The following is a 19282-nucleotide window of genomic DNA, read 5'->3' as shown; positions in this document are numbered from 1 at the left end:
TAACTACACTGGAGGCAGAGCTGGAACATGCAGCCAACAAACTGTTTATCTGACCGACCGAAAGTGTTAATAATTAGTGTTGCAGCTTCTTAAGTGGGAGAACTAGCAGTTGTTCTCTGAATTAAATCATTTTAAATTGAATACAGACATTTAAAGATGACATTTATGATTAATGAAGTCCTCAAAATAATAACTGAAAGCTAAAACATACTAATAATTAATTCATATTATTGTTCATTAAATATCTGCCGTAAAAACTAATGACTAAGAAAGAATTAATTCATCAGTCTGATTATTTGTGACTTTACATACATCTGCAATATTGTGATCAATAGGGTGCTGATATCAGAAGATATTTTTAATCACACTGTAACACTGAGGTCAAACATGCAGCCAATGAGAAATCCTGTTCTACAAACTGGCTCATTCTGAAACAAGGTTCTATCTAAATAATCTTAGTTAGGATTTATTAGGAACCTTACATTTTAGTCTGAGCTATTAAAAATTAATAAAAACACTCAATATATGAATATTAAGACGACTAAAGCTGGCAGAGTTCATCTACAGCTCACATATCCACTGGTCAGCCCTGAAAGAAACAAGCACTATGTGAGGTGTTTGGATTAAAGCAAATAACACCATATGCCCCGGGACTCGTGTAGCCAGGGAGCCAAACCGGAGCAGAGGGCCTTGAGAGCAGGCGGTCCATTAGGAACAATGGGATTAGTTTGACTGTGATGAATCCTGAGCTACGGACAAAAGCCCCTGAGTTAGACGAATGGGGACGGGGCCTGGCTGTGTAAATAGTATTTTAAGAGAGGTGGGTTAGTGATAAGGACAGATTTCTTTATCGGGCTGGTAAAGCGGGGGCCGGCGGACAGTGAGTAATTGATGGCGGATGGATGCACGAGCCCCCAACACAAGCTGCTGAGCTGCACAGGGAGCACTCAGGGGGTCAGGCCCACTGGCAGAGAAAAATGCGACCAAAAAAAAAGGCTCAGCATCCAACACCTACTCCAAAAGGATGGCCACTAATCTTCCTGAGAAGGAGAAGAAGAAGAAGAAGCAAAGGGGGTGGCGGTTCTTCTCTCTTTTCCTGCACTGCGCTGCCTAAATGAGGCCCTGCCCGGGGAGGCCGCAGAGCCAGGAACAGAAAAATAGCCCCCTGACATTAGCACAGGCGTACTAATACACAGAATCCTTCAAACACACAAACTACCACTATTTTACTGTCAGCTGAGGCAGTGGGGCTGCTAACCTCACCCAGATATGAGCTATATTCAGCAGGAAAGCCGGCACCTTTACCTGTTGGATTTTACATACTGGAGAGTTTTCAACACAAACAACCAACAGATCAGAACAATTGGACACACAAAGTGTCTTATAAATAAATAATGTAAATAATAATGTAATAAAAAGTTATGAGGGAATCTCTGACAAGTGGTTGACAAGTGGTCTGCCTCTAACATTAACAATCCACAGACTGACTGCACTGCACTGCACATCACTGACCTCACTGCATCGTGACATCACTGACCTCGCTGCATTATGACATCACTGACCTCACTGCATTGTGACATCACTGCCCTCACTGCATTGACATCACTGACCTCACTGCATTATGACATCACTGACCTCACTGCATCGTGACATCACTGACCTCACTGCATTATGACATCACTGACCTCACTGCATTGTGACATCACTGCCCTCACTGCATTGACATCACTGACCTCACTGCATCGTGACATCACTGACCTCACTGCATCGTGACATCACTGACCTCGCTGCATCGTGACATCACTGACCTCGCTGCATTATGACATCACTGTACTCACCATATTATGACATCACTGGTCTCACTGCATTATGACATCACTGACCTCACTGCATTATGACATCACTGACCTCACTGCATTATGACATCACTGACCTCACTGCATTGACATCACTGACCTCACCGCATCGTGACATCACTGACCTCGCTGCATTATGACATCACTGTACTCACCATATTATGACATCACTGGTCTCACTGCATTATGACATCACTGACCTCACTGCATCGTGACATCACTGACCTCGCTGCATCGTGACATCACTGACCTCGCTGCATCGTGACATCACTGACCTCACTGCATTATGACATCACTGTACTCACCATATTATGACATCACTGGTCTCACTGCATTATGACATCACTGACCTCACTGCATTATGACATCACTGACCTCACTGCATTATGACATCACTGACCTCACTGCATTGACATCACTGACCTCACCGCATCGTGACATCACTGACCTCGCTGCATTATGACATCACTGACCTCACTGCATTATGACATCACTGTACTCACCATATTATGACATCACTGGTCTCACTGCATTATGACATCACTGACCTCACTGCATTATGACATCACTGACCTCACTGCATTATGACATCACTGACCTCACTGCATTGACATAACTGACCCCACTGCATTATGACATCACTGGACTCACTGCATTATGACATCACTGCCCTCTGGCTTGGCTTGTGACATTGAGGCGATGTCGCTCTAGCGAGAACATTTGATTTTAAATACATTTGCTGACGTTCCCTCACTTGTTCCGTGAAAAGTGAGAATTTGAGGCTGTAGTCTGCTGTTTTGCAGCATGTGGCCCCTGTACGTGGCCTCTGAGTGCACAGCAGTTTTCCAGTAATGGCAGCGACTCTCTAGACAGTTGTTACCACATGAGAACCCACATGTGAGCCGACTGCACACACTCTCATCTGGGCTAATGGGATTCCTGCACACGCACACACACACACACACATTTCTCCTGCTCTTTGTAAACATTTAGCTTGATGACTTTCCAAGATGCCCTCATGCCGTTTTATCTGTAATTCACTCGGGGGAAAGGCTGGTCCAAAGAACCCAAAGATTAGATACTCGAAGTGAAACCAGAAATGTTTTCTCTTCTACTCAGTCTGTTTATAGGTGGGCGGTAGATTAAAAAACACTTTCAGTGGCTCCTTACTTGTTGGTTGTTTTCAGACTTGAGAACAGTCATTAAGGAGCTTTTTAAAACATTGGCCTAGATATTCCAGATGAGCCACGTCTGTGTGCTGTGGATTTAAACACCAAACTGGCTTTTTTATTGCCTAGTATGCTGATCCACATGGCACATGAGCATCTCATGTCGACTAATATTTATTTGTATGTGAATATAGTCCAGAGATGATTAAACTCCTAAGGGACATTGAAAATATTGCTGAAAAATGAGAGAGACGAGCAAAGATTGGGATGAAAAGGGAACAAAGGTTAATCACATTAACAGAAAACAGGGCAGAGAAAGCGGACATTCTTTGCTAATGCTCTTTTTATTAAAATGTGTTCATTTTTAGTGGGAAAATACAGGAAATGAAGATACAAACATGAAAAAAAGTGTATTACAAAGTTGTTTTTGTTGAGTAAATAGTAAAAGCATTATTATGTGGAGTACAGCATGCTTTGTTCATGTAAAGCAACTTGGTGTTTAGGTTCTCCAAACTAACCAGGCCTGTGGATCAAAGTGCGGTTTCTCTGTTTTATTAAGAATGGCTGGCTGACTGAAGTTATCCCAGCGCTGAAATATGCAACCGCAAGCTTCAGGCAACGTGTGCAGACATCCATCTCTCAGAGCCATTAAGGTTTGCTCACACTGATTCCAAAAACAACAGGCTGCATTCCTGGAGATTTACAACTGTGGAGAGTCAACGGTTGGGAGCGATATATGGATGTTTTAGAGGATTAAGCCAAAACCCCCCCACCTCTTCTTCTTTTTTCCCCTTTTCTATTTGCCATCCCTCCTTTCCTGCTCTACCAGACTGTAAATTAGTTCTCCGCCCCCTGAGAGGTGGCCTCTGAGGTTTTGGGGCAGGTCCCAGGTTTGTCTGGGTTCAGCTGAAAGACTGGAGTGCACAGAGGCACTCGGATAGTCCAGACTTAACGGGCTGCAGATTTAAACATGAGGAGCAGCCACAGGGTCACATTTCAACACAGAGAAAGTTTCATTCTACAGCAAAAACGTCGATGTCGCCTCCTGAGTCACTCACTGCACAATTAAATTATTTAAAACTCATCAGCAGCCAGAGTCATTAGCCACCTGATGCCAGGATCATGTCTGCCTTTGGAAAACAGGCCTCATCAGGAGGAAACTGCTGCCATTACATCAGATATATTTATTAAGCTCAGACAACTAACTGCACGACTGACAGCTCTGCCCTCGTGTCAGTCACTGCTCTAAAACATGGCGGCGGATCTGGTGGTACAGGGGTTCAGTCCTGACCTTGGGTCACTGACAAAACCCATCGATGGATCACATCACGCAGCCTTTAAGGTTCAGACTCTGCATGAGGTGCTGATTGGTTCCATGCAAGCTCAATTTATTCCCAGTGAACGTTTCCCTAAATGCTAGAACCTACAACCTTCCTGTCCTGTGTGATTCTATGAATCTTAACACACTTCACTGCCTGAAGGCACCACATAAACATAACAAGCAGAGTGTGGGGGCAGAGGACGGGCTGGGAGGACGGGCTGCAGCGTCTTATGTAAACAGGCCGGGCCGTGGGACACGCTGCTAAAGACTCGACTCAGACTGGTACGACTGACGTTTTCTTGGAAGGGCAGACACATCTGCACGAGTGAGAATGAAAATACTGCACATGTGGAAATGCTGTGTGTGTGTGTGTCTGTGTGTGTGTGTGTGTGTGTGTGTGTGTGTGTGTGTTAGTTTAACTTGTGACCCACTGTGCAAACAGACGGATCAGTGTATGTGTCAGTGTGGAGGCCGGACTGCAGCACGCTCTCAGGTCTTAAGTAAACCACCAAAACAAACTTCTAGATCCCTGTTTATAGCAGAACGACATGTTACGCACGAACACTGCAGATGTAGGAAAATATACCGTAGAAGTACGTGAAGAATAAAAAATAAATTTAGGATCAATTTTTGGCAGCTGACATCGTAAAAGCATCGTTTCCAGGGGTCCTCGATTATTTTGACTTGTTAGTGAGCTCTCAGCAAAATGCTTTCAGAACCTGCGTTACTGCTGCATCACGGAGATAAAACGCTTCCCGTGAGCCAGAAAAATATAAATGTCACTTTTTTTTACGTCAGGATGAGGCTGTTTAGTTTTTGCAGCTAAACACTGAGACGTTTCAGTGAAAGTTTAGTTTACAGTCATTTAAAATGTTGCTAGATTCAAAATAAAATATTTAAATGCAGCAGTAGAGAAAACTCAGCTGCTGGTCCTGGTGATTATGCCAAGTATCTACGACCTAATGGAGTACTTTTGTTTTCTGCTAAAGGAGGCAGAGAGTTTGTTCCACATCTGAGCCGAGTACCTGAGCTGAGAGAGGGTGGAGGTCCAGGCAGCAACGAGGCTCAGAGGACTCAGGTTCCACAGACCTGATGTGTGGGTCCAGTCGGCCACAGCACAACACACGACAACTGAGCTTTAAGCCACAGTGAGGGCTCCTAAAGGGCTCTGTGAATGCTGGAAGTGCTGACTGCTGCTGCCTCTGAGACTGTATTTAGTCCAGATAAGCTCAATTCCCTGTGGGTTTGGTTCTGACCAGAACAACCGCAATGTGGAGGGCCACCCGTGGTGCTACAGGGCAGAGGAAAACATTAAAAACCGTCAAGAAACAGTTTTCTGGAATTGAATCCATGGTCTCTCGCTGCCAGCTGATGGAAATCCCCCTGCGTCTGCTCCTCCAACCACATAAACTTAAAAACTCCTCCACATTTCCTCACGTCAACCCCATGTCACATTAAACCTGCTCCGCTCTCCTCCCGGTCCACAGAAACACTACTGCTGTCAAACCCGCAGCACGCCCAGACCGAAAGTGGTGTAAGAAGAGACGGAACCACACAGAAACAAGGCCGTGGCAATAAACTGGAGAATAACCGCTCAGAAATACAGACAGGTGCTAGAACCCGAAGCGAAAGGACAAATGTGATACAGGAAGGAGGCAGGAGTGTGATCCAAGCCATGATAACATGGTACAGAGTCAGCGCCGCTAACAACTGCAGCTTTGTGTGGATTAACCCTTTGAATACTCAGCCTTTGCCACGTGAAGTAATAAAATAAGAATTTCTTCTGACATTAGCCAAAGTTACAGTGAAATGAGAAGAGGCGCACTAATTGCCTTGTAAGTATTGCAGAGAGCAGCTGGAGATTAGCAATAACAGCTAATTAGTGGAAATCAAAGCTCACACGTGAGGATAAACACACAGTGTGGTGTTTGTCGGACGATTAGGAATCTTTATGAAGCTCCAGGTTCATGGATTTTAAAAGCTCCGGTCCGAGAGCGAGACGTGTTTCAAAAAAGCTGCAGACTTTCTGCATCAGCCGTGACCCGTAGAAACTGTTAAAACACTGACTTAGCTCTTTCTTCATTCAGCATTGAGGAATATTTTCCCTCATAAACAGGCTGAAGTAAGTGGTTCTCCATTAGCCGGCCTCATGTTCGACGCTCGGAGGCCAGCGAAAGCGATTATAGGCCCAGTAAAAGAGGTTTTGTTGGTCCACTCTCAACTCTTTAAAACAAACCGTTCAGAGGGTTTGGACAGAGAGGATGGTCCTGATGAAGATGCAGAAATGAAAAACATCTGAGACTAACAGGCTGAACTGACACCATGACTTCACATGAGCTCAGCTGTGGAAAAGTTAGAGCCACAGCAAACCGAGCAAACATGCACCACAGCGTTTGTGTGCTGGAGGAACATTTGGCACATGTGCGGATGAAGGATGTGATTCAGCTGAGGTGGATTACACATGATGAAATAACACATTTGTTTTCCATGGGCTGAGGAAAGGTCTTCATTTCTACGTTCACATGGTGGATTTGGAGGATGGCTGAGACTTTGATTATTTTTAGGCAATGATTCAATCATAAATTAATTTATTGCACATAAAACTAATGGACTTAGGATTTCCAGCCCAGAATTATATTCCTGGCAGTGTGGGGAAGCTTTGAAATGTCAGCAGATGATGAACTGGATTAGGGAAGTTTTCAGAAACATCCAGGTTCATGAACTCGACGACTACAGCACAGCTTTTGGTAGCTCTGTGGTTTTTCTACTCGGACCCCTCAGCATTTTCTTCTGGTTTATTTTCCTGGACTGGCCTTTGTCACTGCAGGGTCACGGTGCAGCATCCCCTCCGTCCGACAGATTCAGATTCAGTCTTTGCACTTTTACAAAAGGGGGGTGGGGTTTTGTGATGAATATCTTCTGCTGAACCTTTAAATATCCTCCCTTTTACAAATAACTTCGGGCTGTACATCATTAAAGAGGTCACGGGTTCAGTAGGTAATGAAAAACCTTTGTGCTGAGTCCAGGACTCTGCGTCTCAAAATGCATCTAACACGTCAGACCATAATTTTTCAGTCTGCTTCACTGCAGCGTTGTAATCTGTTCTTTCTCTACGGGTTTTAGATTTTGTCTTTTTAATTTTCTGCACACTTTGGCTGCAAAAGCCCAAAAGGGGAGTCTTAAAAATGTTGGACCCACAAAATCTTCAGTTTAAACACTGAAAATTAGGACTTTTCAGAAGCTGCATCCTCAAAGTGAGATAAATGATTAAGCCGTTACCCAAAATAATGACCAGACCAGTCCATTCCTACTCGTCAGTCCTACTGTGATGAGGAACTGAATGTGTCTTTGCTGCATTATCAGCTGCCATCAACAGAGCAAACAGGCTTTCGAAGCCAAACCACGTCACAGCTGAAAAAACAGTGTGTTTCCAGCTGCAGCTCCTGGAGCAGCAGCTGCAGAGCAAAGTGTGTGAAGCGTCAGGACGTAGGTGTAATGACACATTTCTTCCCGACAGGGAAACTCGATCACAGCTGACAGCCCGTCTGCCGAGCCCCGCGCCGAAAACACACCCAGCTCTGGTGGTAACTTGAGCCTAAGTGAAAACGAGGCCCGACACGAAAACCTCGGCAGGTGGCCTCGTGCCCCCGCGCAGGATCAGCTGGGATTGTTGGAGGAAGGAGGCCTCCCCTCTCGCAACAACCCCCTCAGTCGAGCTCAGGTTTCCTAATCAAGGGCTTCCCCTCGTCTCTCAGATTGCAGGAAAAATGACTGAAGTCCCCCGGTCCCTGAGCTTTGTGCTGTCGACACTAACAATAACTAACAATGTTTGTCTCAGCAGAAGTGAATTTATATTTACTGGAGTAGTTTCACCACAAAATGCCCAAAATTTCAGCTACTCTTAATGTGAAAGGTGACACGTTTATTTCCTCCCTGCTTCTCTGCAGCGCCTCTCGTTTTGGCCACGGAGCTAATAGCTCTTTCAGACTAATTGCTGCCCTGATGTGCTTTGTCTTCGAGCCATTGGTGGTTTGTACGGGCTAATTAGCCACCGAACCAGGCCAGGCGACTGAAATAAGGTCAGGAAATAAGAATATTGGTGCTGCTCCCATTTATACCATCTCTTTCTTAATAAGTCCTCACACAGGAAACTCATTAGACAGGACTTTTGAGATGAATCACTGTAACAACGCTTCATGGACAGTGTTTTTTTGGTCAGCATTATGTGGTGGAAAAGTTGAAAGGTGGCTCATATTTAATTTTTGTTCCACTTCAAGAGGGACTATTTTTGCTTGCTTTCCTTCCTCTTACTTTGGACGTGTTTTCCTCCTGTTCTGATTTGTGGAGAAGAGACGAGATGAGGTTCTGGGGGGGCCCGCTGGCACCACGTCAAGCCTCAACACACTCCCAGAACCAGAACTACAGAACTACACAGGAGCTAAGTGTATTGTTGTGGTTGGACCAGTCTGACACCCCGTTCTGTCCTCGTTGCTCCACAGGAAGGTCACAGGTCTGACCTCAGTCCTGGTCCAGGATTGTATGATACACTATGGACACACGTGGAGCTAGATATTCCACCACACCAGTGGGAGCAGACTGACCTGGTGCAGCCCGATCAGAAAGAATTTCAATGGGAATGAGAGTGGGGGTGTAAACCTTTAATGATCCAATCGATAGGAAAATATTTGTCATGGAAACACTTGATCCAATCGTTTCTCTCTTGTTGGAATAAACAGATAGTTTCTGCTCGTGTCTGACCCACGTGGGGGGAACATTAGGTGACGGGACAAGTTTCTGGGAGGGTCAGAAACATGGAGGCACCAAAACCAAACTGGTCTGTGACTGATACGTTTGTGTTGGAGACTTCAGGACTGTTGAAGTGGTTAGGGGAGGAGTGGTATGGAGCGATCCCAGCTGGAGATTCCCCTCCTGGACTCTGGGTTCAGACAGCAGAACATCAGTCCAGAACAAACTGCAGCAAGTTCACTTCTCTTAAAGTTCTTTGCTGCTAATAAAAGCCCTGCTTGTCTTATTTTTCCATGCTGCGGCAGCTGTCTTCACTCACCCCCAAACAGCTTCATGACAGCAGGATTTGCGTGTTTGGCCTGGTGCGTAACAACAGACACACTAAAGCTGCTTCTGGAAAATGTGTCTCGCTCTTATTTTGTTTAGTCCTCTTCTCCGGCTTGATTCAGTCGGTGCAGCCCTGACATGTTCGGATCCTGTGACTACACACAGCAGCTCGGTGTCTGTAGCTTCAACTGTGCATCTTTTCACCCTGAGAACATTTTGAGTGTCACGAAACAAAAAGGCTGGAGCTGCTTCTCTGGGCACAACTCAAGCTCATAGAGTTGGATCGGCTTCGATAAGAACTAGAGGAAACCAGAACTCCAGGCTTTAAGGTCTTTAACGTCTCAGAGTCACTGTGTGATGTGACCGTGGTCTGAGGTCACGGTTGGACCTGTACGGACGCAGATCCGCCTGAAGCAGAGCCGTGTAATCACACCCACGCTCCCTCTTCTTCTGTTTGAACCTTAGTGACAAAGTTTGTGTTTATGAAACACTTTGGCTCATTTGGCTCAATTACAAGCCAACAGAGGCCTGTAAACGAAACTCAAACGAACGCCTGGGCAGCTTGTTTATGGGAGAGTGTTTGTAATGTGTCATCGCACCGGGGCCGTCATCTCAGCACTGAGGGCCGTCTAAACAGATCAGAGCACAGATGTAATTTTAGCTCAAAGTGAAGGGGGCCCTGCGGTGTAATTCCCCTTCTCTGCTGCTCAAGAAAACAAAGATGATCATCAGATGAAGTGGTGTCAAAGCTGGATCTAATGACGCTCTGTCCCAGAACCCAACATTTTGTTTTCAGCTTTGTGTAGTTACAGCAGATTAAGCTCTGAAAGTGACGGAAAAGAATTCAAAAGGTCTTTTTCTACAATAAATGACCAAAAATATAAATAGCATTTTGATACAACACTGCAAAAAAAACAAAACAAAAAAACTCAGGCTTACTGGATTAGATATTTAAAAAGTCTTTAAACATTGAGCCCTGCACTACAGAAAGGTCCTCTGCAGTGGGAAAGTGCTAAATCAGGATTAGAAAGTCAATTCCCTTTAAGTTTGTCTCCTTTTCTCTATTGTTTTCGTTCAAGCCGTCTCCCACATGCTTCTCTTTAACAGAGACAAGGAGGAGGAGGCAGCGGCGAGAAGCATTGTTGAGGAAAGGTCAGGCTGAAGTGTGTGTGAAGAGGGTTTTGTGTGGAGGCAGGAGCTGAGTCCTGAGTGTGAAGACAAAGGCCCGATGGTGGTGGGAGGGAGGCGGAGGGACCACATGAGCTCAGCTTGTTTTCTAGTTACAGATCAACCTTTGTGTTTACTAGTCTTAAACTTCGGTGACGAAACCACTTCAGTATCATCAGTCTTATGTTTACAGATAAGATGCTTTTAATTTGAAAGTCCACACCAGCTTCCAGGCCATGCAGACACAGATCTAGAGGAAAGTAGGACTTGATCAAACTCACCATGAATCTGTGAGGTTTGGAAAAGATTACAAAGCCTCGGTGGGTTTTTACCTTTGTTAGTTAAGGCCCATCGAGGCATGAAACAGATTTCCTGCTGCAGCCTCTGCGTGTCTGCTTATTCAACATGAAGAGGACGGAGGAAGTCGGCCAGGGGCCTGCTCTCCATCACACAATGCAGCACGATGTCAAACAAACACAGTCCACGGTAAAATAAAGCTGGTTAGGGCAGCAGAGCCAGGGGAGCAGCTGCGTTAAAAAATAGAGACAGTCCTGCTTCAGCACATCGTGTCAGGCGTGCAGCGGAGCGTTTATCGACATGGGAGGCGGCCGAGTGCTGACGCGACAGCACGGAGCTCCATCTATTTTGGTAGATCGAACCGGGGGTCCGGGCCTCCTCGGTGAGGTGAGCGGCGTGAGGCAGGAAGAGACATCCTGCAGCTTCCACCTGCGACACATTCATCACCGCGAAGAAGAAGAAGAAGAGGTGCATCACTCAAAGACTCCCCTGTGTTCCAGCATCTGTATCTGCAGAGGCCTCCACCTCATTAAGACACCACAACAAGAACCTCACAGAGCTAATGTGTAAAACTGACTCGCCCGTGCTCAGGTGTTATTCTTAGCTCAGGTTTTATTTCTTACCTCTCCTCACCCTCCCTCCCTCCCTCATTTTTGGACAAGAACTAGGTCTTTGTTTAATTTACCCATAGCCCATTGGAGTAATTTCCCATTCAGCAGCTCTGCGAGTCCAGAGTGAGCCATAATCCCAGGCGCCCCCCTAGCAAGGGTGCCAGCGGGGTAATATGGATGTTAGCTGGGGAGCATGGTGACAGCCCCAGAAGCGACAATTTAATTCATTGTATTTTAATTATCGCTCTTATTCACCAGCTACAAGCCCTTTCTTTGGCTCCCGCTCGACAGCGAGCCTTTATCACCGGCCCGTCGAAGGAGATAATAAACTTTTGCTTTAAGGTAATTACTTAATCTGGACAAACCTGTGTGTTAAGCAGTGCTATTAAGCGAGGGGGTGATAAATCAGGCATGCATTGGAGGTGGGTGATTACTCGACGGTGCAATCAGTCTTTGAACTCTCGCAGTCTTTTAAGTAGCTAAATTACACAAACAGCATGCTAACAACATGCTGCTCACGGCGCGGCGAGCAGAGGAGGCCCATCGGCGCCGTGCGCTCACCTTCACCCCAGTGATGCATGGAGGTTATTAGCACGTGGCCTGAGCCCAGCTGTCGAAGCTGATAAGTAACTCTCCCACACAGCGGTTTGGCCTGGATGGGGAACAGGACGGGCGGACGAATGAAAACACCTTTCAGCCCCTTTAAGGCGACAGTTCGGCTTTGATACGTTTGCTATTCCAGTCTCAAACCACCAACTTTGTCTCCCAGGGACTATTTTAGTATTTTATAGTCACTGTCAGGTCAACACAGAGAAGAACTGCAGTAATGTAGCTGTAATGATGTAGTGTAAAAAGTGTTAGGAAGGATTTTGTTTGAGTTTTAGCTCCAGCCTTCAGTCATTATCAAACAACTTTTTGGCTCTTTGGTAATAGTTTCTAAGCTTTGAGAAACAGCAGCTGCAGACAATATTTCTGCTATTTTCAAGGTCAAGAATAAAAAGTGATGTTTGAAAATGACTTGAGGAAACAAGCTCAGAGAAAAATCTGAACCTCAGGTTTTGGACGAGTCGTCCCGAGGGAAAAGGACAAAGTTCAGCTGCTGATGAAGACTGACGGGATCAAAAGCCGGTGAAACGTTCTTGTCAGCTTTTCTGCGTCGTCTAATGAACTAGTGCAGAACTAGTGTGAAAGTCAAGACAGTCTTTTTGGTGAAGCACCGTCGGCCCTCGTAAAAATGTTCGGCCTAAATTTAGCTCATGCTAAACTTGAAGATGAGGCCTTTCTGCTGTGCGCGTACAGGACGGGGAGGGATGACTATGAAAAAGTGTAGCCGGTCCGCCGCTCTGCTCCACCAGACACTGAAACAAATGTTATCAAGCAAAGACTAATAGATGGCTGGAGCCTAAGCGGGGGCGCGGTGGTGCCGCGTACGCCCAGGGGGGATCGGGGCCCAGCGAATCGGGTAAATGTGCCTCTTGAACTCTCATGAGCGCTCGCCTTTTGTTCTTCCTGTGGCGGCAGAACAATGGAGCTGCCTCTGTGATGGAATAAGCCTGCCTGGTCAATCCGCCGGCCAACACTCCGGGGCGGGGACGCCTGGCCCGGGACCAGGCCCACAGAGAAAACCTCAGGTTGGATTACTGGGCTGGTACCTGACAGACTGGCAGTAACTGACTCGGGTCCAGGTCCAACATGTCTGAACTGGAGGGGTCACAGAGAAATCTGAGACTGAAACTTCTGTAACAAGTGATTCATTCCTGTTTTCAGGTTTTATAGGGGTGAGGAGAAATCCAGCGCTCTGCCGTTACTCAGCCGGAGCCATGTGAAACCTCGGCAGCTCACTTTCCCAAACATTCACACACACAAACCTAAACAAGACGGTTTGAAACTTTAATTTGAAGGTAGAAAAGCTTCATTTTCTCTTTTTCTGCAGCTAAAAACCAAACTGTTATTTCACCGTGATGTATTTACTGTCAGGTTTTTGTCATTCTTAGCTTCTGCTTTCCACTTTTCTCTCACTTTTCCTTATGTCATTTTATCCATCAAATCCTGCTTGTTCTTCTTTTTCTGACACAAATATAGCGACTTTTAATTGAATGGACTATTTTAGGAACTACAGACTAACTCCACCATATTTACAGCACAATTCTTAAAATCTGAAAACACAACCACGTGCTTCAACTTTGCTCTTGTACTGAAGTATTTTTCCACCGTAGTACTACGACCACAGCTCTTAGCTGCTCTTTAACCCCCCCCCCCTCAAATAATTCACCCCCAACTGTTATGAATGGTGCATTAACTGGAGCTGCTCTTTCAATGGGGCCCTTCAGCTCTCTCGCTCTAACACGCCCATTCTCCCATAGATATATATATGTCCATATACTGCCTGTACTCGGCCTACACAGAGCGCCCAGTCAGACGGAGGGTAATTACACCAGACTGAGCCAAATTACAACAGAGAACGTCTGGGACAAAGGGGGCGGTCGGTTTGGTCAGAAAGGACGAAGGAATGAAGGGAAAAATGAAGGAAGATACTAGAGACAGAAAAGAAAAAGTGATGGACCAGAACAGAGAGAAATACTGAGAGACAGAGTCAGAATTAGAAATATAGCAGATAGAAAGTATAGAGGTAAATCATACAAATAGAAATAGTGATATGAATAGACAGATATTAGATAGATAGAGTTATAGAAATACAGAGGTAGATAGAAACTATTAGAAATGGGGATTTCTACAGAGCTGGACTGAGTTTATAGACACAAAAATAGCACCAGCAGACTGAGCTAAGTATAGAAGTGAAGATAGAGATCTCTAAAAAGTGACAACTGCAAATGGAGACAGACATGGGGATAAGGATCCATACACTGATTTACAGACAAATCCAAGTTCGTTTCTAAAGAGGCAGATAAAAATATGAATATTAGAATCTAGAGAAAGATAGAAAGTTAAGGACCAGAGACCAACAGTAATAAAGTCTGTAGGTAAAAATAACCAAACGGAGCCTAACGGACTGAGGAGATGAAGACAAAGAGATGAAGCAGCTGAGAGAGAAGGAAAAATGTGCAGCTTGAAACAAAGATCACGATACAGAGATGGATGATTTAAGAATGAAAGACAGATTGAGGCAGAAACAGAAAAATACTGATGCAGACATGTAGGGCCAGATATATGTGCCGTCGTCTTCCCGTCACAGCGCTGCTCCTCTGCCCTCGCCCTCACAGCTGCTCAGCATTACAGCTGCTGCCGTCCGACTGCTGAGCGTCAGGTGTGGCGCCGTTATTACAGCCTCTCAGACCAGCACACACAACCCCGGGGCTGTTTCCATTACAAACACTTAGAGCCGAGACTTTAACCTGAGTCAGTCGCTCTGATACGCTGCTGTACCGAGGAGCAGATTCACCTCCAGACCGTCACCTATTTAAGCAAAACACGTAAATACATATTTTCTGCTTCCAGTTTACTTGGTTTTTGGATGGAATTAAATTATTATTAACATAAGTCCTGTGATTGGCCTGCTCTGCACCTGTTCAGGTATTCTCAGCCTAAATAAAGTTAATTAAGGTGACCAATTAACCAATTAACGTAACGAGCTCAAACTGAATCAGCAGAAACATCACAGTGATGAGAGTTAAGTGGCAGTGACGCAGAGGAAAAACAACCTGAACCACAAATGACCCTAAAATCTGTGCAGGAGGATCAAGTGAAGAGCTGCTGAACTAAACACAGCTCAGGCGGCAGCGGGACAAATGAAAACGCTGAGAGAAATCTCATCACCTGAAGGAATCCAGCCCGGTCCCTTCAGGCCCCGCATGCATTGTGCAGAGGCTACTGCAGGCCTGTGGGGACCGGGCCTGTCCGTCAGGCTGTCACAGGGTGCAGAGTGAGAGGAATGGACCTGGAATGCTGACTCATTCAGGTCTCGGGCCCCCGGGAACCCCGGGAGGCCCCGTTATCCCTGCCCAACACTCGGCCGAGAACAGATAATGATCCGTGGCCCTGACCCCTCTGCTCCAAAATCCCAGGTCGCCAGGCGAGATTCCCACTAGAGTGTGTGTGAGTGTGTGTGTGACACGGGAAGAATTTTAATGCAATCCAGAGATCAGCTGGCTCACCTCTCCCTCCTCCATCTTTTCTTTTTCCTGTCCTCTCCGATCCGGCAGCTCACAGACGAGACACACCAGGATGCAATTAACAGGATCTGAAAACTCTATCGAGGGCGAGCGAGGCAGGACATGATGTGGGAATGTAGAGAGAGGGGGGGGGGGGGTTAGGCAGTGCCCTCATGGAGCTTTTCCAAAATAAAACCTGAGAAAAATGTTAACAAGAACCATGAGTCCATAAACTGAGCTAAAGACCCCACTAAAGACCCAAACGGCTCCATTTATGTGGTGGTAAAACGAAGACACGACATCATCTGTGGTTTCGTGCTATCACAACAGCTAATTAGGTCTGATGTTTTGGGTAAACGTCCCAGTTCCGAGAAGAATCCATGAAAGGAAAACACGGCTTTAATGAAAAATAACAAGGGCCATTAAAAGGATGCACGATGACACGCACAGATCTCGTTAAACCAGATGCCGACTAAACAGGGACTGAAATCAAAAGCAGGAAAGCACCTTGACCCCAGAACCATATTTCCCCACAAACAGAGCAGATAAAACATCGATGGTCGACAATAAAACATTTGTGTTTGGTGCTGATTTTTCAGTCTTAGCAACAACAGACACTAAAGGCTTCAAAGTGCATTATGGGAAGTGTAGGATTCCAGCTTTTCAGACTGTTCAGGCCTAAACATCAGAACATTTTGGGCGTTGCTGGTTTGTTGGGATTTGTTTATTGTTATACTCACCAAGCACCGCGTTAAGAGTCGCGCCCCGGCTGCTGTCCGATCAGTCAGAGGTCAGGAAGGATGCATGGGACGGTCCGGTCCTAGAAAGACAAAGAGCAGAAGTGGACTTTAGAGAATCAGAGGTCACGTGGTCGGTTCTAAAGCTTTAGCTGTGTTTGGTGAGCCCGGCTGTGCTGTTTGCAGCTCCAGAGGAGACTCTGGCTGTTTGCACGGGGAAGAAAGCTTTTCCCAGCGCTGTCAGCCCCGGTTTGAGTCGGGGCTGCAGCTTCCCTCCACACAGTCCATCAGGCCGTCTAGTTCAAAGAGCGTCTAGCTGCAGGTCTTTGTCAAAAGCCCGGTTGGATATCTTTTATGTTCAAGATGTAGGATTTCTTAGGATGACTTTGATTATTTATTTATTCCACTTCTCTTGTGTGATAGTGCCAATATTTTACACGAAAGTGCTCAGCTTGCTCTGAAATTCATGTTGCTTTATTGTAGCGCGTTTGCCTTTGAAATCTCTGTTTTTGAAAGGCAAGCTCTTTTTTTTTTGAAGTTTCCTCTCCCTCCCTCTCTTGCACATCTAACTCACTTCTTCTTTGCTTTTCTGTTCTTGCAGCCCCCCACCACATCTTCCCCACCTTCCACACACCGATCCCAATTGACATGCGCCATCACGAGGGACGATACCACTACGAGCCCCACGCGCTGCACGCCATGCACGGGTAAGCCGCCTTTTTTTCTGCCGGGTAAATATTCTCCACAGCAGTTTCTACACGTCACGAGTTGGAAGACGATCACCGAGACGCAGGTCGAACCAAGTCAAAGCCGCCTGACTCTTTTTTGATGCAAATCTTCATTTCACATCCAGTTATGAATGTACAGCACAGAGGTTGTTTTTCCTTTTTGAACTGGGCGTATGTTAGCGGGCGCTGATGAGAGCTGAACGTTCGCCAAGTTCAATATCAAAAGCAGATGACAACATGCTGACTTCCAAAGTGAATAATCAGCGCTAGTTCTAAATTTCCCCTCTGCAGCCCTCGTTTCCGATACAGTTTGATTATGTGGGCGAGCTCGGCTCGTTTGGCTCCGACCGACTGGGGCCGAGGCCGATGCTGAGACAAGTCAGTGTGGAGTCTGAGCTTCACTGGCTCCGACAGGCCAAGACTCAATGAGAAAAGAGATAAATCTCCCTCTCAACACCTGAACAGGGCATTTCACCAAAAACTAGTTCAATCTCTCACTCCAGTAAAAGCTGCCAAGTTTCATTTGCCCCATAGTTTGTTAAATCTGTATCATCCTTGTTCTTTCTACACATTTAAAAATCTGGACATGGGCTCAAAGGTTTGTTATGACAGTAGAAACGGCTCAGCAGTTTAAAATCCTTCAATATTCACATTTATCTAAGGTTGAAAACAGGTTTGCATTAAAGTACCATGGGCCCCAGGGCTACAACAACCAGATACACACACATATATATATATATGTATGTATGTTTTCCTTTTTGAGCTCCGCTGTACAAACTACTAAATAACCATATGGAGCTAGAAGCCTGGCAAACCCCAAATAAGCAGCTACACTTTAGAAACAAACCCGTGACTACCGGAATTTGCAACTTTCCAGAAGAAGAAGTCCCTTACAATAACAATAATAATATGGCAACTATAGCTGGGGGTCCTAGAGCATTAATATAATGATTTGCAGCAAAAAGTCAGTTTGGCATCTAGGCTGCCAATCAAACGTGTCACATGTCCACTGCTTAAGCCCCGGTCAGCCCGTGCATTAAAACGGGCCACGTTGACTAAAAAGGTTCCAGTGTAGATTTTCACCAGGACACGTTTTGGCACTTTCTGGGAAATGAAACTGTTAAAAATGTTCCAATACTTGGTGCTCTGCTTTCAAAAACCTGCACTGGGCTGTAAACGCTGCTCTGCTCGGCACATTTCAGTCATGTGTGTTGAAGGATCATGGTCAGCTGGAGCTGCAGGTAGACTCTGCTCTATGTTAAAGAGTGTCAGGTCAAAAAGTTTGGAAACTGCTGGTCTAAATTATAATGATGACGTTTCCTAAAATTTCTCTCCCAGGGTTAATAAAATTTTGATGATATGTTCTTTCTCGTGTGTAACTCAGACACAAGTACATGTAGTGTAACTTAACTGCTTTTCCTTGTTTCTGGGTAAATAAAAGTAAATAAATAAATAAATAAATAAATCTCTGCCTGTTGGCTTGTATCAATCAGCAGCTCGCTCCATTAGCAGCGATCGGCAGGGCCAGATCCATCACTGATGACATAACACATCCAGCACCTCTTTATATTCATTAATGGCTTGTTGTGCAGCTAATCTGTGTGCTGCAGGTTGTGCTGCCCCCAAGCTAGCGCGGTAATTAAACTCCCGGAGTATAGAGGTCAGAGCACAGGCTGCATGTGCTGCTGCTGCAGCGCTGGTGGTGAGTCCACTTCCAGGCTGCTGTGGGCTTCAATAAGAGAAGCTGTCCCATCCATTTTCCTCAGGCAAACTCAGCTTGTGGAAAAAACACTGTACCGGGGGTTCAGCTTCACTGAAGCTGTCCTCGGATCAAACCTGTTGTCCCAGCAGCACTGCAGAGTTCTGTTGATTTTAGTAGACTCTGAAAAGTGAACCTGGACTTTGACTTTAAAAAACATAAATTCTTTAAGGTTGAATCTTAAACTTTCAAGCAGCAGTTGAGAGAAATTTTATCACACGCTCAACTTTTTTAGCTTCTCTGGAACGTTTGATTACCAGCAGCCTGGAAGACTTAATCTGCTGGAGAGGATTGTGGAACATGATCAAAAGCTTAAGAGCAGGGACTAAATGGACCTTTCAATGAGGCTGTTTTTTAACACAGCTGGAGGTGCGATGCTGGAAAAAACTTGGATGCCGAGTAGATGGAGTGAGTCCGACTCTGACTTTGTGGTTACGCATAAACCAGTGGAAGAG

At 45.6% G+C, this 19282-nt stretch overlaps 1 protein-coding gene across 2 annotated transcripts in view; it reads left to right on the top strand.

The window, feature by feature from the left end:
- The window catches only part of LOC113127470 (zinc finger protein GLI2-like), a 56368-nt gene that overhangs the window by 14330 nt on the left and 22756 nt on the right, over nt 1–19282 (top strand). For both annotated transcript variants that reach the window (XM_026302074.1, XM_026302075.1), the window contains exon 3: nt 16942–17047. In XM_026302074.1, the coding sequence (XP_026157859.1) occupies nt 16942–17047 (106 nt within the window). The remainder of the gene's footprint in view (nt 1–16941; nt 17048–19282) is intronic.

This window comes from Mastacembelus armatus, chromosome 2, assembly GCF_900324485.2.
Source record: "Mastacembelus armatus chromosome 2, fMasArm1.2, whole genome shotgun sequence".
NCBI lineage: Eukaryota > Metazoa > Chordata > Actinopteri > Synbranchiformes > Mastacembelidae > Mastacembelus > Mastacembelus armatus.
The sequence above is the reverse complement of the archived record's forward strand: the minus strand, read 5'-3'. Positions and strand labels throughout refer to the sequence as shown.